Source organism: Lycium ferocissimum, chromosome 9, assembly GCF_029784015.1.
Source record: "Lycium ferocissimum isolate CSIRO_LF1 chromosome 9, AGI_CSIRO_Lferr_CH_V1, whole genome shotgun sequence".
Classification (NCBI taxonomy): Eukaryota; Viridiplantae; Streptophyta; class Magnoliopsida; order Solanales; family Solanaceae; genus Lycium; species Lycium ferocissimum.
Genome location: NC_081350.1, coordinates 30,357,367 through 30,384,660, shown reverse-complemented (window position 1 = coordinate 30,384,660; position 27,294 = coordinate 30,357,367). Strand labels below are relative to the sequence as shown.

The 27,294-nt window shown below is 34.6% G+C and overlaps 2 protein-coding genes and 1 pseudogene across 2 annotated transcripts; all 3 read left to right on the top strand.

Annotated features, from left to right (window-relative positions):
* Positions 1–1,346: 1,346 nt before the first annotated feature.
* On the top strand, positions 1,347–3,532 carry LOC132031790 (uncharacterized). Its single transcript, XM_059421694.1, has 4 exons — positions 1,347–1,634; positions 2,440–2,610; positions 2,901–3,142; positions 3,508–3,532. The coding sequence occupies exons 1-4, from the start codon at positions 1,347–1,349 to the stop codon at positions 3,530–3,532; spliced, it is 726 nt and encodes a 241-aa protein (XP_059277677.1).
* Positions 3,533–6,973: 3,441 nt separating this feature from the next.
* Positions 6,974–13,787, top strand: LOC132031789 (beta-amyrin 11-oxidase-like; annotated as a pseudogene).
* Positions 13,788–19,852: 6,065 nt separating this feature from the next.
* Positions 19,853–20,924, top strand: LOC132069386 (serine/threonine-protein phosphatase 7 long form homolog). The gene is made up of 2 exons (XM_059462746.1): positions 19,853–20,263; positions 20,353–20,924. Exons 1-2 carry the CDS (start codon positions 19,901–19,903, stop codon positions 20,713–20,715), a joined length of 726 nt encoding a protein of 241 aa, XP_059318729.1. The 5' UTR covers positions 19,853–19,900; the 3' UTR covers positions 20,716–20,924.
* The last annotated feature ends 6,370 nt before the right edge of the window (positions 20,925–27,294 follow it).

Genomic DNA, 27,294 nt, shown 5'->3' with positions numbered 1-27,294 from the left:
TTGATAATTATTCTTTAATGATATCCTAACGTTTCTCCAAGACATGTCTTAAAAAATCTATATATAAGACAGAAATCTAGAACGCCATATATGAAGATTTTTCAATTAAGATTAATTTCATTATCTTCTCTAATTAATATTCGGCCAGCCCCTTTACTCATGAATTAACAAATTAAGAACAGCCATGCATGTTTAAATTATTGTTTAGCATGAAAAAGAACAAGATACGTATAAGAGATTCTTCACATGAATTAATATTTATTTGCCAATAGAGACGTAGCACCGGATCCAGATATCCAATGCTTTATTCGAACCCATTATTCTTTTGAAGAGAACTTTTTGTGAAAACTCACAATTTTTATTTTTTATTTTTTTAAAATATAGGATTGTATTGAATGTGACCATAATTCTCTTTTAAGAGTAGTAAATTTAGTACTTCTTTGATCTAATCATTGTAAAATGCCTACGAATCAATCTCAGAGTTACTCTTCAAAAATGCATTTTTATATAACGTTTCTCTAAGACATGTCTTAAAAAATCTATATATAAGACAGAAATCTAGAACGCCATATATGAGATTTGACATCTTTCATTTCTTCTCTAATCTCCACTCGTGCAAATTAAGAAAGAATGTTTAAATTTTTGTTTGAAGTATAAGAGATTCTTCATGAATTAATATTTATTTGCCAATATGTTATCCAGATACCAATGCTTTTTGAACCCATCATTCTTTTGAAGAGAATTTTTGTGAAAATTTCTTGTTATAATTTTTTTTAAAACTTTAACTTATTCTTAAATATTTTCATTAAAAACTTGTTGTTTTTTAAATTCGTTTTTTTCTAACCTCCAATTTTGAAGTATTTCCTCCGTTTCAATTTATGTTGCATCTTTTTGCATTCGAAAGTCAAACGAGTTTTTCTTTGACCGCAATATTTTCATATGTTTTTTAAATATTTTGAATTATTAATTGTTGTGACTTATAGTACTTATTACGTAATTTTCAAATATGTAAATTTTATTTCTAAAAAATTAAAGATTTTATATCCCAATTCACGATAAAAATTAAAAAAAATTGACTATCGGAATATGAACTTTGTCACATAAATTGGGACTAATAAAATCCCAAACGTGTTCCATATACTTAATTTTCCCAAGCAAAAATGCATTTCTGAAACGTTTTAGCTGCAATCACGCTGTCCTTCTCTGACCTCCACGTGCATGATTGAATTCATGAAATAATAAAATCACAAACACATTTCATCATCTACTTATAAATTTCCCAGCATGCAAGGATAAAAAAACAGACAAGAGATCTATAGCAGGAAATTAGAGAAATGATTATTAATATGGATGAGATAGAGCACAAATACGTAGAAGTGAATGGTTTAAAGCTTCATATAGCTGAAACTGGGAAAGGGTTTTCACCAGTTGTGGTGTTCTTGCATGGGTTTCCTGAAATATGGTATTCTTGGCGATACCAAATGATAGCGATAGCTAAAGCTGGTTTCAGAGCTATTGCACCCGATTATAGAGGATATGGGTTATCGGATCAGCCACCCCGACCCGAGAAAACTACCTTTTCTGATCTTATCAGTGACCTTCTTGCACTTCTTGATGCTCTTACCATCTCTAAGGTACTCCCTCTGCTTCAAATTATCTGTCGTCTCCTTAAGAAAATATTAATTAAGAGAGATTTAGACTATTTTACCCTTATTTATATCTGATCTTATCAATGAGCTCTTTGCACTTCTTGATGCTCTAAACATCTCTAAGATATATGCATATGCATATTCATCTTCCTTTCTTGTTTTACAAAGAAAAAAACATTTACTTTTCCTTTAGAAAATAAACCATTCGTTCGAATTATGTGATGCACTTTTTTCTTAAGCCTATTCTTTAAAGAATACTTTCTCCATCGCAATTTATGTAGCGGTGTTTGACTGAGCGCGTGCGCGGAATTTTAAAGAGAAAAGAAGACTTTTGAAATTATTTGTAGTCTAAAACAAGGAACAAATTAAATCATAGAACTTTGTATGTCTATAAATCATCTCATTAAGGATAAGATGAGAAATAAATGTTAAATTATTTCTAAATAAGGAAATATGTCACTATTTTTGGGATAGACTAAAAATGAAAGTATGACACATAAATTGAGACAAAGGGAGTAATATTTTGCTATATTTAAGAGTAATTTAACTTCAAAATTAGTAATTTTAACCTTAATAAGATAATTTATAACCAAGAAAATATCTATGATTTGTTTAAAGTAAGAAGTTTCGAATATATCTTTTCCTTTCTTAAACTTTGTATCAAGTCAAAGTGTATCAACACTTAAGTTGGGAGGGAAGTAACTATTTATCAATTTGAAGAATCACCTTTTCTAATTTATGTTATGTGTCTAATTTCTCATGATCTTACTTTGTCACAATAATAATGTAGGCTTTTCTCGTCGGTAAAGACTTTGGGAATATTGTCATTTCCCGTTTTGTCGTTCTCCATAAGGAGAGAGTCTCTGGATTTATTACTATGGGAATGCCATTTTTTTCCCCACGAACTTTGGAGCTTCCAGAAGGCCAGTTTCCTGAAGGCTTCTATATATCAAGATGGAGGGTATGTATATTTTTTGGTTTAATTAATTTGTGATTGGCTTTCTTCATGATTAATATCAATTCTAGCTACTTAGCTAGATGTATTCAATTCTGGAGTTCTTTTTTTTTTTTTAAATTTTCCACTGAGTCCACAAGTTGAAAAATTGTATAATGACGCGAATGTTGTATGTATGAGTATGACATGTTTAATACCACCATTTCCAGAAACTTTTATTTTGTTCTTAAACTTTTCTGTGTCGATTCAAATTATGTCACATCTTGTTAGCAATTTTGAAGACATTTTCTTTGCAGGAGCCAGGGAGAGCTGAAGCTGATTTTGGTCGCTTTGATGCGAAAACAATAGTGAGGAATATATACATTCTTTTCGCGAGAAGTGATGAAATGCCAATAGCCAATGATGAAAAGCAGGAAATAATGGATATTGTGCTACCTTCGACACCTCTACCCCCTTGGTTCACTGAGGAAGACCTGGCTATATATGGAGCTTTGTATGAGAAATCTGGATTCCAAACTGCATTGCAAGTTCCCTATAGGTATATATCACAATTCAATGACTTCATATCACAAAATTATTGGGTGTGTTCGGTACAAGGTGTTTTCCTAAAAATTATATATATGGTTTTATTCTTAATTATTTTTTGGTATTTCATAAATAAGCAGAAAATATTGTTCCAAAGTATTTATATAAAATATAGGCAAACATTAATGGAGTGTGTTGGAGGATGGAGACGAGACAATAAATTTGGAATGTCACTTACGGTTTGTTTGGAAAGCCACCTTGTAATTGGAATTGGTGTAATTACTAGGGTAGTAATTACACAATATAGTAATTCCGAGGACCTGTTTGTTTGTCATAATGTAATTACAGCGTAATTACAAGCATACTGTTTTATTGCAGATTTGTAATTACACAGTTAGAATAGTTTAAAAAATTTGTACTTGATAAATATATGCCTTTATAAATGATATATTAAATTAGCTATTTAAGACACATATTGTTTCTTGAACATATATTAATTAATAATCACATATTTGTAAATAATATTGTAAAAGTAATTGTATATTTTCAAATTAATAATGTTTTAATTTGATTAATTATAAAAATTAAAAACACACATTTTGTAAGAATATCGCTGGATGTTTGACAAAAAGATTAATATTTATACATATAATGTCACAACATTATTCAAATGTTTGACAAAAAAATAATCTATCAATTGTAAGTGGAAAATGAACAACATGCGATATAAAACAACAAGTGAATAGTACTAAAGCAAATAAATCGAATCGAAAATATAACCTAAATTTAGAATCCCAAAATAATTAAAGTTTAACATGATACTTTTATGTCAAATTTCAACATAACATAAAATAAGTTTCAACATAACTTAAGTAAATATAATTCAAAAGAAAGTGAATACATTTATAAGTTCATAACCCCATTCAACAACAAAATTCTACTTTAATAACATCATTCGTTATATGTCAAGTTTGTTAATTACTCGTTCTTTCTAATATTAGGAAGTGTAATTTCAAAAACTAGAATAATAACGTAGATATGCTAAATGAAGAAAATAAGATTTTTTTTAAAAAAAGAAGCAATTACATGGAATCACAAGAAGTAAAGGTTGGAAAATGAGAAGAAAGAAAATGAAAGATAAATAATTTAAAAAATAAAAATAATTTAAATGTAAAAATAAAAAAGAAAAGAAATCAAAAAGTACCCTGTAATTACAGGGTGTAATTACACCCAATTCTCAATTCCCCCTTGAGAATTGGAGAGAGTGTAATTACTCCCTCCCAATTACACCCAATTACATGCTGACCATGTAATTACTTGGCCTACAAACATGTCAATGTAATTACACCCTATTATACTCAATTCCAATTACATGGGTGGCTTTCCAATCAGGCCCTTACAGTTTGTTTGGAAAGCCACCTGGTAATTGGAATTGGTGTAATTGCTAGGGTAGTAATTACATAGCCTAGTAATTACACAGTATTGTAATTATAACGACCTGTTTATTTGTCATAACGTAATTACAGTGTAATTACAAGCGTCTTGTTTGGTTGCACAAGTCTAATTACACAGTTAGTTTAATTTAAAAATAAAATTTAATTATCAAAAATTAAAAATTAATATTTGAAAAATATGTGCATTTATAAATGATATTAAATAATTATTTGACAACACATTATTTCATGAAAATATATTAATTAATAATCATATATTTGTGACTAATATTGTAAAAAATAATTGATATATATTTTTCAAATTAATAATATTTTAATTTTAATTAATTACAAAAATTAAAAACAAACCCTTTTGTGATAACATCATGGATTGGATGTTTGACAAAAAAATTAATATTTATAAATATAATTCCATAACATTATTCAAATGTTTGACAAAAAACAACCATCAACTATAAGTGAAAAATAAACAACATGTTATATGAAATAACAAGTCAATAATACTAAAGCAAATAAATTAAAATCGAAAATATAACCTAAATTCAAACTAAATAAATAAAGTTTAACATAATACTCTAATGTCAAATTCCAACATTACATAAGTAAGTTCTGACTTAACTTAAGTAAATATAATTTCAAAGAAAGGGAAAATACAAGTCTATAACCTTATTTACAACGAAATTCCAATTTAATAACATCACTCATTAGATGCCAATTAAGTTTGTTAATGACTCATTCTTTCTAATACTAAGATGTATAGTTTCAAAAATTAGAATAATAACGCATTTATGCTAAATGGATAAAAAAAATACGAGCAATTACATGGAATCACAAGAAGTAAAGGTAGGGAATGAGAAAAAAGGAAATGAAAAATAAATAATATAAAAAGATAATATATTTTAAAAATAAAAATAATAAAAGAGTAAAAATAAAAAGAAGTTAAAATAATAGAACTAAAAATAAAATACATTAAAATAAAACAAAAAAGTAACTCTGTAATTACAGAGTGTAATTACACCCAACTCTCAACCTCCTTTGAGAATTGGAGAGTGTAATTACACCTTCTCAATTACACTCAAACAAACAGGTCAAACTGTGTAATTACACCCAATTCCAATTACCTAGGTGGCTTTCCATACAGGCCCTTATGAAATTTGTTTGGCCGAATACAATGATAGCCCCTTAAACTTTGCGTTACAAATTTCGTTTAGATACCTAAATTATGGCCTGTTCTAATTGAGCACCTGAATATATGATAAAGTGATCCTATTAGATACTTCTAACCAAAAGTTTAGAAAAGTTTCTGCGCGTGTTTTCAAGCGCTCATTCTAACTGATAATAATAGTATAATTAACGGAGGTAACATATTTTACATGATTAACACTACAAGAAAAAATATATGTCGCAACAATTTTTTTTTTTGTTGTCATAGATTGATTATTGTTGCAAAAAATACTTTTGGCAACAAAAAAAAAAATTTTGTTGCATGAACTTTTCCCAACGACTGTTATTGCAACAACGTGCAACAATTTTTTTTGTTTGTTGCCAAAAGTACTTTTTGAAACAATAATCAATACTATGGAAATAAAATTAAATTCTTTGGCAACAAAAAAATCATTTGCCAACAATAAAACTAAGTTGTTGCCAAATATAAATTTTTTTGTTGCGATATCTATATTTTCTTGTAGTGACAAAATACATTTTAGTCGAGTTAAAGCAAAATTAAAGTGTCTAACTTACAAATAATGTCAAGTTTAAAGGCCTATCTAGGTATTTAGCAAGTATACGATAACTTAATTAGTTACTGAACCCTTAAGTCGCTTAGGTGTCAAAACAATTTTAACAACCCAACCTCGCTAGGATAAACTAACTTAATTTAATGCAATTTTCACATATGATTAAATTTGTCAGTCAACTTGGTCATCCGAGTCCCTTCGATGCTATCACGTCTAGGGATGTTAAAGAAAAATCGAAAAACCGAACCAAATCGTAAGTCAACTTCTCATTGTCACGAATAGTTTATAACTTTATATAGAATCATATTAGTCTCATGTAGTCATGAGAGTTGTATTCTTTTTGCATTATATTAAAATTTGCTAAGTATTATATTACATGGTGAATCGGACATTTTAACAAAGAATGCGACTTTTAGATGACGTTTATAAAAATTACCAAAACATTATCAAACCGTACCGATAAGAAAGAGAAATCGAGATGATTGAGACAAGTTTAATTTAACTAGTCTAAACTTGATGTGTAGTAAAGTAATCAAAAAATCAATATGGTATAGTTTTATAAAAATAACCGGTCGAACCGCACCATTGATACCCTACTAAAGTCTATATATTAAGACCAGCATCACAAATAGAGAAAAGTAAAAAAAAAAAAAAAAAAAAAAAAGAATGGAGTACGATTCAGTGTTCTTGTACACAGTTTTGGCAGTAGGGATTTTAACCCTTATTAGTGTGCTAAAGAGAGCAAATGGCTGGTATTATTCATTCAAATTTAGTTCAAAGGAATATCAAGTGCCTCCAGGTGACATGGGCTGGCCATTCATTGGCAACATGCTTTTCTTCTTCTGAAGTTTCAAATTAGGTGGTGATCTTGGCACATTTATATCTTACTTTGTTATTAGGTAAGTTTTCTGATGATATATAGATTCAGAGGCGAATTCAAAATTTTAATTCTATGGGTTCACGAATCAAATTCACATTGAACCATGATTACTCTGTTTTTTTTCTGGGTCATAGTTCAGTAGTTTGAAAATTCCAATGAATTTTATACAAATAAACTCAAGTACAAGCTAAAAGTTATGGGTTCAAGTGAACTCGCATCAATGTTAGACCCGTCCCTAGATCGATCACTACAAAAAGAACCGGAATTAGCTATGGATTTCATCGCTAATCCGTCGCTAAATTGCTCATAGCTAACATAATTTCTTGATAATCCGTTGCTATCCATCGCTAAATAGGATTAGCGATGGATTTTTGTTTAGCTACGAATTTGTAGGTTGCTAAATCCTATTGTAGTAGACGTTCAATATTGTTCATATTTTATTTTTGTTCGTTGTGTTAAACAAATGATTATAGGTTCGGGGCGGTGAGGGATGTACAAGTCATTTATGTTCGGAAAGCCAAGCGTCATCATCACAACGCCTGAAATAGTAAGGAAAGTGTTGATGGATGACGACAATTTCGACCTTGGATTTCCTCAATATCTAAAGGACCTACTAGGACAAGAACCAGCTGGTGGAACAACAATCCAAGAAGACAGGCTTATTCGTCGATTGACAGCTCCAATAAAAAACCATGTATCATTATGTTTTTACTTCGATTGTATTAAAAGAATCGCGAAAAGTTCTTTCGAGAAATGGGCCGCCATGGATGAACCTGTTGAGTTATTCGCCGAGATGAGAAGACCTGCATTTGATGTGCTTATGCAAGTTCTGATAGGTGGTGATAAGGTTGCTCCAGAATTGCTTGATAGTGTATTCAAGCAGAATAGTTATCGTTTTCGTGGTCTTCATAGCTTGCCCATCAGTATCCCTGGACTTGCTTACTATAAGGCACTCAAGGTAATTAATACAGTATTGATTAACTTAATTAAAGATATTTTTACACTCTATATCACTGGAACCAAAATGAGCACCAAAATCTTACCTTGTTTAGCCCATTTATATAAGTTCAAAAAATTTTGGGAAAATGAAATAGAGTAATTTTTTAATTTGTGATTATGATTTCCAGTTTTTGATGCTTAGAAACTGATTGAAAGTGATATTGATGTCTATCATCACATATTAAAACATTTTTCGGTGAATTAAAGTAAAAAATTAAGAGCTTCATTGTTGAGTTTTTTAAAAGCTTGAAAACTCATAAATATGTTTTGTGATTTGTTGAGATTTTTGACAAATTGATGATTGGGGTGTCTTTGGGATGTTATTTTGAAGTTGTGGTTAGAATCTGAAGCTATTCTCTGAAGATTTGACCCATTTCGAATGGAGCTTCGTGGTTGAAGTTTGTAGGAGATGAAACTCAATTTTTTATAAGTTTGTTATAATTTTGTATAACAGTGTAAAAGTGTGTATAAGCACATCTTATACTATTTAGAGAGTCAAATGAGACTTTTTTTTTTTTTTTAAATCTTTTACCACAATTTTAAAAATATTTTTAAATATTTGAAATTATTAACTATTGTGACTTAAAGTACTTTTATCTAGTTTGTAAATATGGAAACTTTATTTCAAAAAACTTAAAGATTCTATGTCCAAATATACACGAAAGTTAGTTAGTTTGACCGTCGTACTATAAATCAGGACACATAGATTGAAACGAAGAGAGTATCATCTATGTATATTATACGTCACAATGTAAAAATTCCTAACTGAAATTCGTGTAGTGTTTAATTTATCTGATTTTATGGTTTCAGGCTCGGGGACAGGAATGGAGGAGGAGTAGCACTTTTGGATTTCGCAAGAGCTTTTGGGTTGGTGATAAACTTGGTAACCTTCCGTAGTTCGGTGGCTAAGACTCGGATACTTTCTACTCCTTAGGAAGGATTTTAACCTTACAACCCGACATAAATATTTATCAAGATGACGAGAAAGAAAGGGTCGTGGGTGATTAGATTGGGGGAGTTTGACCATGACTGAAAGTGCCCCGGAGATGGGAGAGAAATGACAGTGGGGGCGTGGGATTAATGGGATAGATATGCATTAGGGTAGTAGCTAGGGGGAAGTGTTGGATAGTTATGGGCATCGAGGGGATAGGTGGTATGCAAAGGAAGGTGGAAGCAAAGAAGGTGGCGTATGCGAAGTTTATAGAAAGCGAGGATGAGATGGAGAAGTGGTCGAATAGAGAACTTTATATATGGCGAGGAAGGAGGCGAAGTTGGCGGTTTCGATGGCAAAAACGGCAGCTTTTGAACGCTTTTATGCGGAACTAGATGAAAAAGGCAGGGATAAGAAATTGTTCAGGCTAGCCAAGGCAAGGGAGAGGAGGGCACGTGATTTGGATCAAGTGAAGTGCATCAAAGACGAGCATGGCAAAGTATTGGTAGAAGAATTCGGAGATGACATATTTCCACAAACTCTTGAATGAAAAGGACATTGTGTTGGGAAGAACTTACGGGGAGGCGTCGCGATTTTCATCGACAGACCCGACGAGAGCCGGAGAATTTTGGAAGATTGCGGGCTCTAGGTTTGGAGTGGTCGACTAGGTTGTTTAATGTCATCTTTAGGACGGCAATGATCCGGAGGTCGAGTGTAATGATCCCTCTATACAAATAGGAAACTATAAGGTATATGCTAAGCCATATGAAAGTGTGGGAAAGGGTGGTGGAGATGAGGGTAAGGAGAGGTGTATCTAATTTATCTGGAGAGGCCATCCATCTGTAAGGAGACTGGGGAGCAAAGATAGGGAGAGGAAGAGAGACTTACATATGGTATTCATCGACTGCTTACGACAAAGTTCCAAGGAGATCATGGAGATGAGGCTAAAGGTGATGGCGTACAAGGTGATGGACAGATGAGGGAGCCAAGACCGTAATGGAAATATCAGTTGTGATGGGGTTGCATCAAGGAAAACTTAGTCCATTTTTATTTGCCTTGGCGATGGATGAATTGACGCGGCATACATTTGGTTAGGGTTGGCGTCAAACTTTGGAGTCTAAAGGATTCAAGCATGAGTAGGACCAAGACAGAGTACTTGGAGTGCAAGTTTGAAGCACCTCAAGAGGTGGTGCGGATTTTTGTAGTTTCAAAATCTTGGGTCCAATGATGTCACATCGTATTAGGGCAGGGTGGATGAAATGGAGGCTCGCTTCCGGAGTGCTATGTGATAAGAAGGTGCCACCACAACTTAAGGGCAAGTTCTACAAAGTGGTGGTTAGACCGACCATGTTGTATGGGGCGGAGTGTTGGCCAGTTAAGATCATGAAAGTTGCCGAGATGAGAATGTTGAGATGGATGTTGACAGGATTAGGAATGAGGTCCGGGACAAGGTGGGAGTTCGGGAAACGGACCGAGATGGTTTTGTGAAGAGGAGAGACACAGATGCCCCAGTGCGGAGGTGTGAGAGGTTGGCCATGGATGGTTTCAGAAGAGGTAGGGGTAGGCCGAAGAAGTATTGGGGAGAGGTGATTAGATAGGATATAGCGCTAGTTTTTCGAGGACATGACCTTAGATTTGGAGGACTCGATTAGGGTAGAAGGCTAGTAGATAGTAACGTTTATCCTTTCATATTAGTAGTCACATTTGTGCTTTGATTTCTGCTACTATTTGTTATCCTGTACTTTGATTATCTTATTTTATCTGTGATAGCTACTGCTCCTTTACAAACTGCTTCATCATGGCTTAGTCGCTTTAGTTATTTGCATTTCCATATCGCTTTGAATCTCTTGGCCTTATCTGACCTCTTTTTATGCTTTTATGCTTTCTATTGAGCCGAGGGTCTTTCTAAAAAACAGCCGTCCTACCTTGGTAGGAGTATACTCTACCCTCCCCAGACCTCACGTTGTGGGATTTTCGGGTTGTTGTTGTTGTTGTAGGCTCGAAAGGAAATAGTTAAGGTATATGAACAGATAATAAATGAAAGGAAAGTGATGATTGCCAAGAAAAAAGGAGAGCCAAAGTCCAACTTATTGGATACACTGCTAGACACTCAAGATGATGATGAAGGGAAAAGATTACGTGATGGAAATATCGTTAAAACACTACTTTGGTATACATTTGGTTAGGGGTGTACATAGACCGGGTTGGTTCGGATTTTTTAAAGACCAAACCAAACCAATTGCATCGGGTTTTTAAATCTATACACCAAACCAAACCAACAAAAGTGTCGGTTTTTCAACCTCGGGTTTTCTCGGTTTTTTCGGGTTGCTCGGGTTTTTCGGGTTTTTTCCGGTAAAGTCTTCATACAAAACATATAACTTGTACTTCAAATATTTCTTTAGTCCTAGTAAGATACGACTATCTAATTAAAATATTTATTAAGAAAATAACACAAAACGTGATGAGAGAGGATATTGTACTAAAATATTCAACGAAAAAAATTAATGAAATTGAATTGTCATAATCTAAAAGCACCAAGTCATGCTACAATAAATACAACTAATTTATAAGGCATGTAGAAAATGATCATAATCTTAAAGTACTAAGTTATGTTAAAATAAGTACGGCTAATAAGTATTAATTACATGACTAGATATTAAAGAAAAAAATAAAATTAAATTATGTATTTTCACTTTTCTAAACTAATATAAAACTAAAGAATAGATATCAAAATTATTGTCATTCCAGTGTTAGATATGAATTTCTTCTGTTAGCATTAGTATTGATTTGATTTTTGTTGAGTTTTATTTGAGTTACTAATATCATTGAGCTATAAAACTTATTAAACCATTCAAAATTCTAGTTCCAAGTTTGAAATAATATGTTAAAAGACAAAAAACTATGAAAAAATTAAAGAAACATTTATAAATTACATTATAAATAAATATTTCTATGTATAAAATATGTTTGAAATTTTATAAATGTAATGTCGGGTTGGTTTGATTCGGTTTGACTTTTTTTAGCTAAAACCAAACCAAACCAATAGTGTTCGGGTTTTTCTTTTTAAAATCAAACCAAGTCAAACCAAACCACTAGTCGAGCTTTTTCTCGGTTTGGTGCGGATTATCGGTTTGGTGCGGTTTGTCGGTTTGCTTTGTACACCCCTACATTTGGTGGTTATGAATCTGTTGCTCGAGTTGCGACTAAGGCAATTATGCATTTGGAAAGCAATTCTGAGTTCTATGAGAAAGCAAAGGCATCTACTGTTGCTTTTATAATTTTAATATTAATTATAGGGATATTTATGGATATTAAGTCTTCTTGACAAATAAAATTAATTAATTCTCTCATTTCAGGAGGAACAAGAGGAAATAGTTAAGAAAAGACCATCTCCAAATGTAGGCCTCAATTTTGATGAGATTGCACAAATGAAGTATCTTGCCAAGGTAATTAAAATGGGATTTTGCACTGTATAGCCGCTCATAAAAATAAAAACTAGCAAATGTATAATTTTTGTATATTAATTATGAAACTATATAAAAAAAAAGGGGGTGGGGGGTTTACACTCTTTATCTGCCCCCCAAAATAATAACAGGAAAATGTATATTTTTTGTATATTAATATATAATATACATAAAATATACTACATATTTTTATACATGACATTGCAAAGTTCTTTTTTGCATATTTAGCGTTATGTAATTATTTTTGACTGATCGGTCAAATGTGCAACTTACTTACACATATTTTATACATAATTAATGTATATTATTCGTATATTGGCTAATGGCTGTAATCATTTGACCAAGCGACTAAATGTGTTAAAAGCCCATTTAATATTTATCTTTTTTTTTGTTTTTTGGTTTGTTTTGTTTTCAAGCGCAAGATCAAACTCTTAAATTTGGACTAAAATTAAGGCATTTATATAAGTCCTAACTAATTAATCTCTTTGGACATTAAGGTAATTAATGAAACACTGCGTATGGGTAGCACCGAGACAGTATTGTTTAGAGAGGCAAACACTACTGTTCACGTAAATGGTCAGTACTCTGTGCCTTAACTTTTTCTAAATATTTAATTAATTCCAGTGTCAATAGGTACCTTCATTAAATTCAATTATCATGTGAATGCAGGATACAGCGTACCCAAGGGGTGGAAGTTTTTGACATTGTTAGGGAAGTTTCATATGGACCCTGATATTTATGTGAAACCTAAGGAATTTAATCCTTCAAGATGGGATGTAAGTGTTTTGTGTTCATGAATTTTTCTTCACTTAGTAATTAATTATTACACATTATTAATGATTAAATTCCCCAAGATGTTAATAGTATCAAGTGAAAAATTTAATTTATTTTACAGGATCTGGACAAGCCAGCCTCATTTCTCCCTTTGGAATAGGCCCCAAAATGTGCCCAGGAGCCAATTTGGTCAGGCTTGAAGTTTCAGTGTTTCTTCATTACTATATTCTTTACTACAGGTTAGTAGCCCGTAATTGATCGTTCGAAATTCACTAATCAAATTAATTAAATACTGATCAAAGCATATTTTAATTTAATCGATCTATGATCGATGCGTGCAGGATTGAGCAACTTAATCCAAAGAGCGATACCGAAACTTGTGTTGCGAGAATTAAGAAGCTCTCAGCATCATATGAATGACAATTTCAGAATTCCCCATTTGCATTTGCTCTTTATCATGTGGATCCTAAATGGCCCTTTTAATTTCATGCGAGTTATCGAAATCTATCATGTGTAATCTTGAAAATTATGAGCTTGGGTTTGTATTCTTTAACTTAGCTTATCGAAAAATAATAAAGTTATAGTCTAGTGGTTCCAACTTCTAGATTGACCTTCGTTTCTTCTTGAGATCGCGGCTTAATCCAGAGTGCAATATTTTCTGACCACAAGACATTATGACAATGCCTCGCGAGAACTAAGAATAGATTAATTTCGCGAATGATTATCCAACTTTCAGTTTTATGACCTTGGTACAATAATTTGAAAAGTTGAATAACCATCCGTGATGTATACCACAAAGAAGCTATCAGCATTAAATAGTAAAGATTTAGGAATTTAGATGAAGCTTTTATGTGCATTTTGAACATTATAATGGATCACCAAAAATATGATTTGAAAAATATCGATCAAGAATCCTTGAATCTGAATAGATAATTTCAGCATTTCGATGTCTTTTGTGTAATTATGATTTCCTAGATGCTCGATGTGCATCTTCAACTCTTCAAGATGGAACAGAACCATAAGTAAGAATTATCCTAGTTATTATCTACACGGCAAAATACATCAAAACACCCCTAAACTATACCCAAAATGTCGATATCACACTTAAACTATACGAGCGACCTATTACACACCTTAACATCTTAAAAGTGAATTTAATTCCCCCTACAAGCTGACGTGGCACAAAATAAAAAAATAATTAATAAGTGACACGTTTTTTATAAAAATTTATTTTTTTATTCCATTTTTTATTAAAATAAATATTTTTGTACCCCCCCACACCCCCCACCCGTCCCGCCCCTCTATCACTCCAAACCCGCCCCACCTCTCTTTCTTCTTCATCACTGCACGGCTGCACCCTTCACCCCTCGCTTTTTTTTTTTTTTTTTTTTTTTCTCTCTCTCTCTTCTCTCTCTCTCCTCCCTTCACGCCTGCTCCTTCCCCCCACCACGCCGCTACCCCGCCCCGTCCCTCCATCTTCACGCCAAACCACCCCACCCCCGAAACCCCTCCCTTTCTTCTTCACCATACCTTCCATCACAAATAATCACATTGCCACCATCAATTTCACCATCCTCACCTGACCTAACATCAAAAATTAAAACCCAGCACCATTAATATAAATATGTCAATCAATTTTTGTTGATTAGGATAGTAATACAAAAAAAAAAAAAAAAAAAGAAAAGAACATGAATCTCGATGGTGGTGATGGCATCTTTGTTTATAGCTAGTAAATTTGATGGTGGTGATGGAATTGATGATTGGGTTTGGGGATGGTGATATGCCACCGGTGATAATGGAGGTTTTGTAATGAGCGGGTGGGGGAAGAGGAGCGGGTTGGGGGGGGGGGGGGGGCAGCAGCAACAACAACACATTAAATAGTCGGTGCTGTTGAACAACAGCATTAACAACACATTAAATAGTCGGTCTTTGTTGAACATCAGCAGTAACAACACATTGAATAGTCGGTCTTTGTTGAACATCAGAAGCAAATTGAATTTTGGACGGGGTGATGTAATTTTGGTGGTGAATTTAGTTGCGGATCTTGAATTTATGTTGATTGTTTGCAATTTCTTATAGTGGCAGTAGTTATGAAGCGATTTAATGGTTGATTTGGTTGGGGGTGGTGAAATTTGTGGTTAATTTTTTTATTTTATGGTGGTGGGTTTGATGGTTGGTTTGACGGTGGTGATGAATATGGTGGTGGTGATAGCGGCGGATATGGTGGTGGTGAAATGGGTGGTGGCAAATTTGGTGGTGGCGGATATGGTTGTGGTGAAATTGGTGGTGGGGGTGGTGGGTTTTGTAATGAGTATAGAAGAAAAGGAAAAAGAAAATAGTGCAAATTAAAAAGAAAAAAGAAAAAAGAAAAAGTACTGAAAATAATAAAATTTATTTTATTTCCACGTGACGCTGACGTGGGATGCGCGTGTGGAACACCACACGCTGTGAAAGTGGTATAATACCTTGCAGGGTGGTCTTAAATTCACTTTTAAGATGTTAAGGTGTGTAATAAGTCGCTCGTATAGTTTAGGTGTGATATCGACATTTTGGGTATAGTTTAGGGGTGTTTTGATGTATTTTGCCTTATCTACACAGACAATGATTCTTTAAGGGGTGTAAAATTTGACTCATGAAGATATAGCTTTCTATTCAAATAATTCTCTAGCTCATCAAATTGCTTCCAAACGTCTAGGGCAAGTTTGGATCAAGTTAGCATCATACCAATACAATAGTTTTCGAGGACAAATTTATGATAATGCCTAACGAGCAATTCTTATTTCAAACAAGTCCACTTGCGAAAATAGGTGCCAATTTCCACGAATCGGAGTTCCAAGGAGTGGTAAATCTCAGAACAATTTGACGGGGTTAGATAACAATTTCAGGATCGGGAAGAGAGAACCAACAACGAAGATTTAGAATGAGAGAGAGAGAGAGAGAGAGAGAGAGAGGGGTAAGAAAAGAAAGAGAAAAAACTGAAAATCAGGTGGTAACAAATAAGTAATCGGCAATTTCCCATTAAAGTTACCTGACCGTGTAAAAAATGTCTAGCCATCAATGGATATTAGTTAAACTCATTACATTAAGCAGATATACGACTTTAAGTTGAATAAATTAATGGGCTATTGCTCCTGGCAAATGAAATCCCAAACAAAATTCTGTAACATCTAATTATTTTTGTTCAGATATATGGGGTCCCTTAAGATCATCTTTCTTATATAACACCAAAAAAAAGATACTGTAGTACTATTTTTTTTTCCTCCTCTAGGAAGTGACCATCTAGCTGATCTGTTAGTCCATTATTATCACAAATCTAGCAATTTCGTTCATTCATGTGTCAATAATAGCTTATAGCCGGTGGATTGGACCCTGTAATGACGCATCTATTCTCATAACACCATTCAAACAAATTGCCTTAAAATATAATGCGTAGGTGTTTGATAAAATATAAATGAGGTACAAATGGATTTATACAAATTAGATAACTGATGTGCAAGACAAAATCATCAAATCAAAATATTGGCCTTAACGTAACATCATTTTTTGTCTAAACGTGGATTGGCATGGCAAAGGCCAAAGTGGGATATTGATCATGGAGATGCCTTTAAGTTTAACGTTTTCTTGTGATTGTTCAAATACTAATGAAGGGTAAAATAATTTAAAACCTTTCCTATTAATCTTACTTCAAACGTCAGTAAAAGATAATTAAAACAGATAATTTGAGACGGAAGGAGAACAAACACCTAGCTGATAAGAACATATACAAACATTAAAAAAAGACCAATTATTGACCGACAGTACTACACAAATTCCAACCACATTATTCGTGTAATCAGTAGAACACATGAAGTAATTAAATTTTAAAAGCTATCCCATGTTCATTGTTGAGAACAAGCCATTATGCTAGCAATAATTTTCTTTGTTTTCCTAATTGGCACAGTACTGGTTCTTGCTAGGTTCTTATACAAATCTTGGTTGTATCCAATTTCCCTACAATATTTGATGAATTCACAGGGGATTAAAGGTCCGCGTTACGAGTTTCGCAATGGGAACTGCAGAGAAATTGGAGAGATGCTAATGAAATGCAATAGTGCTCCAATGGATATATCATCACATGACATATTCGCTAGATTGCAGCCTCATTGTCACTCATGGATCAAATTAGAGTCCGGAGCCTAAAGGGTATAAAAATACACGGTATAAACCAAAAGGGGGTGGCCGAAAATATATATACCAAAATGGGTATAACGTGGACTGATCCACGTTATACCCCAACTTTTTTTTCCACTGTCAGAATCACAAAACGAAAAAAAATAAAATATTTTTTTGTATAACGTGGATTGATCCACGTTATACAAATAATTTTGTATAACGTGGATCAGTCCACGTTTTACAACATATATTTGTAAAACGTGGTACTGACCACGACTCATTCAACATTGTTGCCCTAATTTTTCTCCATTCTCCTCCGCCTCTTCCTCCATCTTTTGAACTTACAGAATTTCATCTCCGCCTCCGTCTCCTCCTTTTCCTTCTCCTCCATTTATTTTCTTTTTAAACCTTGCGTTACAGTCTAATTTTTGGAGCAACTTCTTCATCCTTATCTTTTGTTGCTATCTAAATTAAGGTATTTTTTCTAGCTCATATAATATTGTATATTTATAGTAGATGTAGAATATTTGTTTGTCTTAAATATCTTAATTGCTATTTTTTATTTGTGTTATTTTAATACGTATAAGATATATGTTTGTCTTATTTGTGTTATTTTAATTTGAACTTAAGATATGATTGTTAGAAGCATTATTATATAAAAGGTACGATTTGTTTAGTAGCACTTTTGAAGAAATTTGTTGTTATGTTACCGTTATTTTTGTGGATTGTTATATAAAAGATACGAATAACTAATTGTTTTTCATTATACCTTTAATGTGATATTTATATAGCCAGAAAAGTGAAACTTAATTGATGCCTCAGTAGCCCAAAAAAAAGATACTTAAAATGTCATGATAATGCTTTATTATATGGGACCTAATGGATATATCATCAAAATATATATATTAAACGGGTATAACGCGGTCTAAGTGGGTGGACAATTATTTTGTCTATACCTTATAGGTATTAATGTGGTCCACTATCAGTGGTTTCTAAATAAGGCGAATGGAAGTTGACTTTATCTAGCCAGTGCATATTTGTTTTGCTAAAATTGGAATAATATTTTTTTTTAACAGTAAGTTACTCCAAATAGGTTGATCTGGACTTTAATTTTTTTTTTTATTTTTTTTTATTTTTATCTAAGGTATGAATCTTCCACGGGTATGCGTACATTCGGGGCCAGAAGTGTACGATGTGTTAACACTCCAGGAGAAGCATCGATCACAGCCTGTGTGGGATGGTGCCTTGAGAGGACCGACCGGATGCCTGTTTTCACGCCGCGCGGATACCAAATTTTGGAAGCACGTGAAGCGTCATCCTTTTCATACTTGCATCCTTGACTACTTTGGCCTGTGTGGATTTAGGGGAGTAGTAAAGGTAGGATGTGTATCATATGATTGGGCAGTCATCACTGCACTTATAGAGAGATGACGTCCTGAGACGCACACCTTTCATCTACGTACGGGTGAGGCGACCATCACATTACAAGATATTGAGATCATGTTTGGCATGGTTGTTGATAGTAATCCCTTGAATGATGTTAATGTTAGAAATATAAGTATTGTTGGGTGGCAACAATTAATCCATGAGCTTATTGGTTGGGCACCCGATCTGGATTGTTTTAATGGTGTTAGTAGGTTAGAACTAAATAAATTAATTGAATATATTAGAGGCTTAGATGACATTACAGATCAGACCCCAAAAATTGTTTTGCAACAGCGGGTTAGGTTGTACTTGCTATGGCTTTGTGGCGGCACGATATTTCCGGATAAGTCCGGTGACTTACTTAATTTAGACTATTCGCTTGACATGCGTGACCTTAGAGAAATGAGTAGACAAGCTTGGGGAGCGGCTGCATTGTCATATTTTTATACTTGTTTATGCCGCGCTTCATTGAAGAAAGCCAAGGATGTGTGTGGATTTATTTCCTTATTACAGGTACGTGACCTTTAAAATTATATAATTTTATTTGGTTGTTCTATTTGATAGTTATAAGGTTTTTATGTATTTATTTTAAGTTTTTAATATAGGTTTGGGCTTGGGAGCGAATTATACCGATGCAGCCACCACCACCTGTGGCCCACAATCCATACACGGCTCTTGCACGAAAGTGGACTCATCGTAAAGCTCGCGAAAATGAGGCACGTGTTGTGCTACCCATATGTAGAGATGTATTGGACAACCTAATAGATGGTCAGGTATTTTATCATAATTATAGTTGTTAATGGCGTTTTGATATAATAGTTACACTTATGTGTAATTTATTTATTTTATTATCATATAATTTTATGTTCTTTCTATCGTAGTTTGTGTGGTAGCCTTATTCAGAGGCCATCATTAATGGACTCCCTGAGTGGTGTCGGCGTGGCCGAGTTATTTGGATGGCGCAGGTTCCCCTTATTTGTGGGATCTATCAAGAGTGGCACATGGTAGATCGCGTTCTCAGACAGTTCGGTAGGAAGCAACATATTCTGGGACCATGTGCTGAGATTGATCCTTCTCATTACAAACGTGACAAGCGGTATGCTATAACGATGGAGGATCAAGAAAATTTTGCACAAACGGACTTTTTGTGGGAAAATCGTCGACAAAGGGTAATTCTGGCCGAGTATGAAACTCAAGACCCAGAGTCATTATCAGAGTATTTTTATTGGTATCGACGTCACTCGCGCACTTTTATAGGAAATCCTGTTCATAATGTGCATAGAGGATACCAACACATGGCAGGCAGGCATGAGGCACTGGTACGTACATTACATTCCATTAGATGTTTGATGTCTTTATATGTGTCTTAGATCACTATCAAATCTTGTAATTTAATTTTTTTTTCCAGGCTTTAGGACATCAAGAATCGTACAAGTTGGCTCAGGAGACTATCCAAGATCCAACCAAGTCTAATGAAGTGAAGGAAATAGTAGAGATGTTTAGCCGCATTAATACAGAGTCCATGGCTGCTGCCTCTCTGGGGACGATGTTGAGTTTCGCTCCCAATTATACACCACCGGCAGAGTATGTTGAGCCGCCTACTGTGCAAGTGCCTCGTCATCAACGTCCTAATGTACCAAGACCTGCGGCGCGTGGTAGAGGACGCCAATCAGGTAACAGACGGGGTCGAGGTCCCGTGGATCACCAGTTGGTTGATGAGGAAGAGGTTCGTTTTGATCAAGATATGCCCAGCTCAACGATACAGCGGTGATGATGCATATTACCCAATAATAGATTTTGGTATGTCCAGCTCATCGACGTCTGCTCCCGAGGTCCAATCACCAGCGGTAATCAGAAGTGAGGGGCCTTTTCAGGCATTCGCATCGTCTGAGCCTATTAGCCTCGCAGTTATGGCCCAACAGTTTGGTGTTCAGACAGGCAGCTCTTATGGGATGACTGAGGGGCCTTTACCTGCATTCTTTGGACGAGCTCTTCAATTGGGAAGAGGCGGGATTTTTTACCGACGTGAGTATTCTAACCACTCAAATAGCTTGTATCTTGTTTAATTTCATTAATGTAATGGCTACCTTATGTGTCTATATTATTTATTTTGCATAGTCTCCCATGGCATTTGATCTTGGATCCTCACACATTCCTGTGCCGGACGTACAGACTTTAGAGCCACAGGTTAGCTTTTAATTCAAAGTATTTGGTGACTTGTGGTTGTTATGTGGTGTTTTGTCTTCGTTGCTTTGGTTGTTTGTGTTGGTATATGGTATTGGAGGAAGTCCTTGTTATAGGGGAGATCTTTGTCCGATTTTACGTAGACAATCAAGTAATTGCTAAGAAAATTTATCTAACGAATCCAATCAGACAAAAATAACTTCTATTTTTTATGGCATTTACAGGATGCGGGTGTGATACAAAAGGAGGTTCACCAACGTAGATCAAAACGAGAGCGCCGGCAAACTCAGTGTGGCACCGGGGGAGGGGACACTGTAAAAATTGAATTTTTATTAATTATTGAATTTATCTCAAATTTCAATAGTTATGTAATCTTTCAACAATACATATTGTGTTTTGAATAAAGGTTAGATTTGAATGCTTGCCAACGTTTTACAATAAATAAAGGTTAGATTTGAATGCTTGATAATGTTTTACAAGAAAAACAATTGCATTCTTGATGTTACGACTACATGGAAGATTTAACGACTGCATGGATTCTCAGCTAAAACGTGCATATAAAAAAGTTTCATGCATCAATTACTGCAAAACTGCCAACGTTTTGCAACAATTCATTTTGTTGAACTTGGCCGGCCAACGTAGTAATAATTGATTCTTGATTTTTTTTTTTTACGCCAGAGAATCCTTGCAGTCGTCAAATCACGCATGCAGCTGTAAAAGCAAAATAGTAAAATAATTTGTAAAATTTTTGTTGTTAAAGCGCAGAATGCATGCAGTCGTCAAATCTGCCATGCAATCATCAAATGAAGCATGCATTCGTAAAATCAAACAGTAAATATATTTTTTCAACATCAGCATTATGACATTCAAAGGTCCGTGAATCATTTGTTTTATATACCAGTTAAGATTTGTATTCTGCGTATCTCTCTGAATTCTCCACTTCTCCCTTGTAGACTTCATTTTTCAAGAATTCTCCACTTCTCTCTTGCATTCTCCATTAATTTTTAGATTTGTATTCTGCATATCTCTCTGAATTCTCCACTTCTCCCTTGTGGACTTCATTTTTCAAGAATTCTCCACTTCTCTCTTGCATTCTCCATTAATTTTTACATTTGTATTCTGTTGAAAATAATATGGCAGAAAATTATGTAAGAGTTAACTTTTATTAAAGTGGTGAAGTTGTGTACGAAGAAGGTTCAGTGAGATATAACCGTCGTCTGGGAGCCGTACAAAGGTTTCAAATTTCCCTCAAATACGATCGTCTACAACGTGTTTTCATAAGCAAAATGGCCATAAGCGATCCTAACCTTTCGGTGGTTATCTGGACGATATCTAACATCAATTACGGCTAGGGGATTTCCCATTTATGAGGAAGCTCTTATTTCGGACGATGACTCCTTATCGTTATTTCTTCGAAGTCCTGATATATTTAGCAATCATATCAGTATAGTGACACTTGATATGTATGCAACTGTTGAACGCTCTACTAATGTTGAAGCACCCACTGACGATGAGTTTGATATTCGGGGTACTACGTATCTTCCCGCTGTGAATATTAGGCTTCAAAGAGGTACACTTCAACAAGAAACAATGGTAGGAGTTGGTAGCCAGTCACATAACTTTGGTTAGACTATGCAGAGCTGTGATATTTTTGGACCGAGTAGTGCTCCAGATACAAGTGAATTAGGTGGCGGGAGTATAGTTCGATATCGCCCTACTCAAGTGGAGTCATTTACAGAAAGGTAAATATAACAATGTTTTTTTTCGCTTAAACTAGGAAACTTCTAACTAATTGTTTCTGAGATTTGAACCCCTTGAATTTTCCTATGTTTGTAGGTGTAACGATTTTGAAGAAAATCCCGTATTAACTCAGCTCACACAAATTGTGAGCAATAATGATTTAGCTAATGATCACTCCGATGAGTCAAATAGTGATGTCCCATTAGATCATACAGAAACAGACGATGATCACTCATCTGATGATGATGGTCATTCTTATGAAGACATTACTGCTCGAAGTGATGGTAACGTTAGCTACCATTCTAATGCGATTCCATATTTGGATAACACAGAAGAAGGCCCGGATGATTTTGCCTTCATGAGAGATGACGGTCCAGTTCGATCTGCACTTTGGGATTGTAAAAACCCGAATTTATCATATCAAAGTTAGTATGGTGACAATGAATATTCTTTTTATTTGTTGGCCCATTTTTAGCTGGTTGATAATATTCCTTGTATTATGCAATTAGGTATGTTATTTTAGAACAAGCGAGGAAATGAAAGGCGCGCGAGACAATATTGTCTCGGTAGAAAAGAAAGAGTTCATTTGTGATCGGTCCAAAGGTAAATTTTGGAGGGTTATTTGCAAGCGTCATATGTTGGGATGTGAGTGGATGATCCGTTTTAGAGAAATTTCAAGTGGTATGTGGAAGGCGAGGCAAAGCGGATCTCCACCACGCTTGTCTCACGGATGATTACGAAAGGATCATTTCAATTTGAACGAGTCACCTAATTGCTACTACGTTGATACCATATATTATGGTCGATCCATACATCGTAGTACGTCGGTTCAGAAAAATAAAAGGATTGCATATGTTTACTCCTAGTTATAGAAAAGCACAAAAGGGGCGTAAGAAAGCTATTGAAATGGTATTTGGTGATTTTGAAACCTCTTTCAAGACATTGCCCCGATATATGGCTGCATTAAAATATTTCAATCCGGGGACCGTTGTTGAGTGGGAGCACCAATCAACTACAATGCAAGGTGAACACATCTTCAAGTTTCTTTTCTGGGCTTATAAACCAAGCATCGATGGATTCAAATGTTGCAAGCCTGTCATCTCAATAGACGGTACTCATCTGTACGGTAAGTATGAGATGAAACTGCTAATTGTTGTTGGAATTGATGCGAACAATAACATTTTTCCACTTGCATATGCTATTGTTGCACGTGAGAGCTTTGAGTCTTGGACGTGGTTCCTTGTATTGTTGTGGAGACATATTGTTCATGAGAGACAAGGAATTGGACTAATTTCTGACCGTCATCAGGGCATCTTGCAATGTGTCCAAACACATGATTGGTTACAACTACCATCCACACACCATAGGTTTTGCGTTCAGCATTTGAAAAGCAACTTCAATAAAAAGTTCCTCAACAGTGACCTTGAGAAGCTAATGTGGTTGGCGGCTACGAGCACCGAGAAGAAGAAGTATAAAATGAGGATGGAACAAATCAAAACAATGTCACCTCCGTATCCGTGGTTAAAATCTCTTCCGGAGGAGAAATGGACATTGCATAAGGACAACGGTCATGGGTGGGGGCTATGACAACGAATGTCTCCGAGTCTTACAACGGTTTATTGAAGAAAACTCGTGGATTGCCCGTTACTGGCATGGTCCGTTTTACGTTTAAAAATCTTTTTGATCGGTTTGTTGAGAGAAGCACCCTTGCTGATTTGTTGATTGCGGATAAAAAGTTTTGGCCGCGCGCTGTTGAAAAGAAGTTTGACGAATACCGGGGAGAGGTCCCTAAAGCACGGGGATCGACATGCAAGAATACAATGCAACCGAAGGGGTCTTTGAGATTCGACATTTGCACACGAAGGTAAGGGCGGAAATATCCATAAAGTCTCTCTCGAAGGAAAAAGTGTTCGTGTGGGAAGTGGAGAAACTACCATATGCCATGTTCACATGCCATTAAATTTTGTGATATCCGCGGAATTCAACCAAAGGACTATGTCAGCAAGTACTACAGTTGCAGGTTTTACAAGCAAACGTACAGTGAAAATTTTTCACCATTGGGTGATGAGGCATATTGGCCACCTTCTCCCTTGAGTTTAATTGCAAACACTGAATACGAGCGAACTTCAGGAACGCGGACTACAACTAGAAAGAGGAATGAAATGGATATAGCTCCTGCTCGCATGGCTAGAAAGTGTAGTACGTGCAAGCAAAGAAATGGTCATAACAAGAATCGCCGACGGTAAAATCGGTAGTTGTTGTTGCTTGTTGGTTTTTATGTTTTTTCTTAACTTGTACGATGGTTGTTTCCTTATGTAATCTTCCAAGAATATATAACATGTCTTGTGCCGTTTAATAGTTAGTATGTAATTTAACATTTATTACTCAGTTAATGTGTGACGTTTATTTAACTTATATTTTATTTTTTATTTCTGTTCGCATATATAACACATATTTGATTATTGCATATGTTAAAATATTTATTTGAGTTATTCACTGAAATTAACTATATGCTTTAAAAATTAAAAAAAAACAATAATTTTTTTTTATTAAAAACACGGCCGAATATGATTTAAATAGAGGCAACGTCTTACAAACTATTTGTAAAACGTCGGGGAGAAAATATTAATGAAAGGTATAACGTGGACTGATCCACGTTATACAAATCAGTCCACGTTATACAATTTTTTTTTTTCGTTTTGTGATTGTGACAGTGGAAAAAAAAAAGTTGGGGTATAACGTGGATCAGTCCACGTTATACCCGTTTTGGTGTATATATATTTGGCTATCCCCTTTTGGTTTATACCGTGTATTTTTATACCCTTTAGGCTCCGGACTCGATCAAATTATATGGTAATATTGATCATTTTCCATTTTCCATTAATTGCCCTTTAACCGATATTATGCTCTGTATCAGGAAATACTTTTCTGTATTGGATGAATACTCAACCACAGTTGGTTGTAGCTGATGTTGAGTTGATCAAAGAAATTCTTACCAACAAACAAGGTTCATTTACTAAGTTTAAATTTGATGGTGTCCTAAAGAAATTCGTCGGGGATGGAAGTGTTTTTCAAGAAGGTAAAAAATGGTTAAAACTTCGGAAAGTGGGTGACCATGTTTTCCATGCAATGAGCTGAAGGTGAATTCATTTCTAATATCTTCTGTGCACATATATAACATTTAATCAACATTCATGAAACACTATGGGTGTGTTTGGTATGACGGGAAATATTTTCCTATTTTCTCTTGTTTCGTTGCACATAAGATCTTGGAAAATGTTTTCTTCAAAATAGGAGAAAATGTAATCCATAAAAATTCGAGGGAAAACATTCCCCCCACCCCCGACTCACAAACCCAACCCCACCTCCCCCACCACTCAACCCCTCCCCCCTCCCCCACTCCACCCACCACCCCAAACTACACCCCACCCCCACACCCCACCTTCTACCACCGTCCTCTCCAAATTTTATTTTTCATATATTTTATTTTACTTTTATAAAAGTTATATAAAAAATGGAAAAAAATTTCTTACCCCACCGCCCCCCCCCAACCCCAAAGCCCTACCCCACCTCCCAACTCGTACTTCTCACCACCAAAAATTGCACTCCGAATTCAAAAACTTCCTAGTGGTTGTGCTGAGTATATGCAAATGCTCTTAAAATGACATTTTTCAACTTGCGCACCAAACACAAGAAAATGAGTAGGAAAACCACTTATCTTTTGGAAAAAAAAAAAATCTTGAAAAACATTTTCCGTTATACCATACACACCCTATATATCTAATAAGTTAAGCTATATATACGAACGGTGTAAATATATTTTACACCTTTTATTCAATTTAACAACTATAGCAAGAAACTACTCTAATTACCAATTTATCAGTGCACATAACTTAAACTCTTATTTAGTAATAATACGTACCTTTGAAATCAGGAGATGTTTCCTGCAATGGTCGGAAGTGTGGAAGCAATGTTGAAAACATGGAAATGTTATGAAGGTAAAGAGATTGAAGTGTATGACGAATTCAAGCTTTTGAGTTTGGAGATCATCTCAAACTCTGTTTTTGAAAGTGATTGCACGGCTGGGAAACATATATTCAATAAGTTGGACAAAAAAGCTTATATAAGTTCTATGAGCTATGGAAAGATTCGGAATCCTATTATCAAGTATGCATTATATTGCCAGCTAGAAATTAAACAACTCTTACTTACATGGTACGCCCACGGGGTCATAATAAATGACTTTTTGGCCTTTTTATTTTGATCCAAAATAAGTTTCTTTTCACATCATCAAGAAGGAATTAACTTTATTTTCTTAAGTATGCCCTTATTTACGTATCCCTAAGAAATCTTAAATTACTGCCATTTTCTACAATAAAATTACCTAGGTTCGGCATTTGATGTGCACTAAGAGTCTTAAGACTTG

Bases quoted from the DNA above. Each gene is read 5' to 3' on its own strand.
- LOC132069386 (XM_059462746.1), top strand. From the start codon at position 19,901: ATGGCGCAGGTTCCCCTTATTTGTGGGATCTATCAAGAGTGGCACATG. The intron at 20,264-20,352 runs GTACGTACATTA...TTTTTTTTCCAG, and splicing joins CAGGCAGGCATGAGGCACTG to GCTTTAGGACATCAAGAATC.
- LOC132031790 (XM_059421694.1), top strand. From the start codon at position 1,347: ATGGATGAGATAGAGCACAAATACGTAGAAGTGAATGGTTTAAAGCTT. The intron at 1,635-2,439 runs GTACTCCCTCTG...ATAATAATGTAG, and splicing joins ATGCTCTTACCATCTCTAAG to GCTTTTCTCGTCGGTAAAGA. The intron at 2,611-2,900 runs GTATGTATATTT...TTTTCTTTGCAG, and splicing joins TCTATATATCAAGATGGAGG to GAGCCAGGGAGAGCTGAAGC.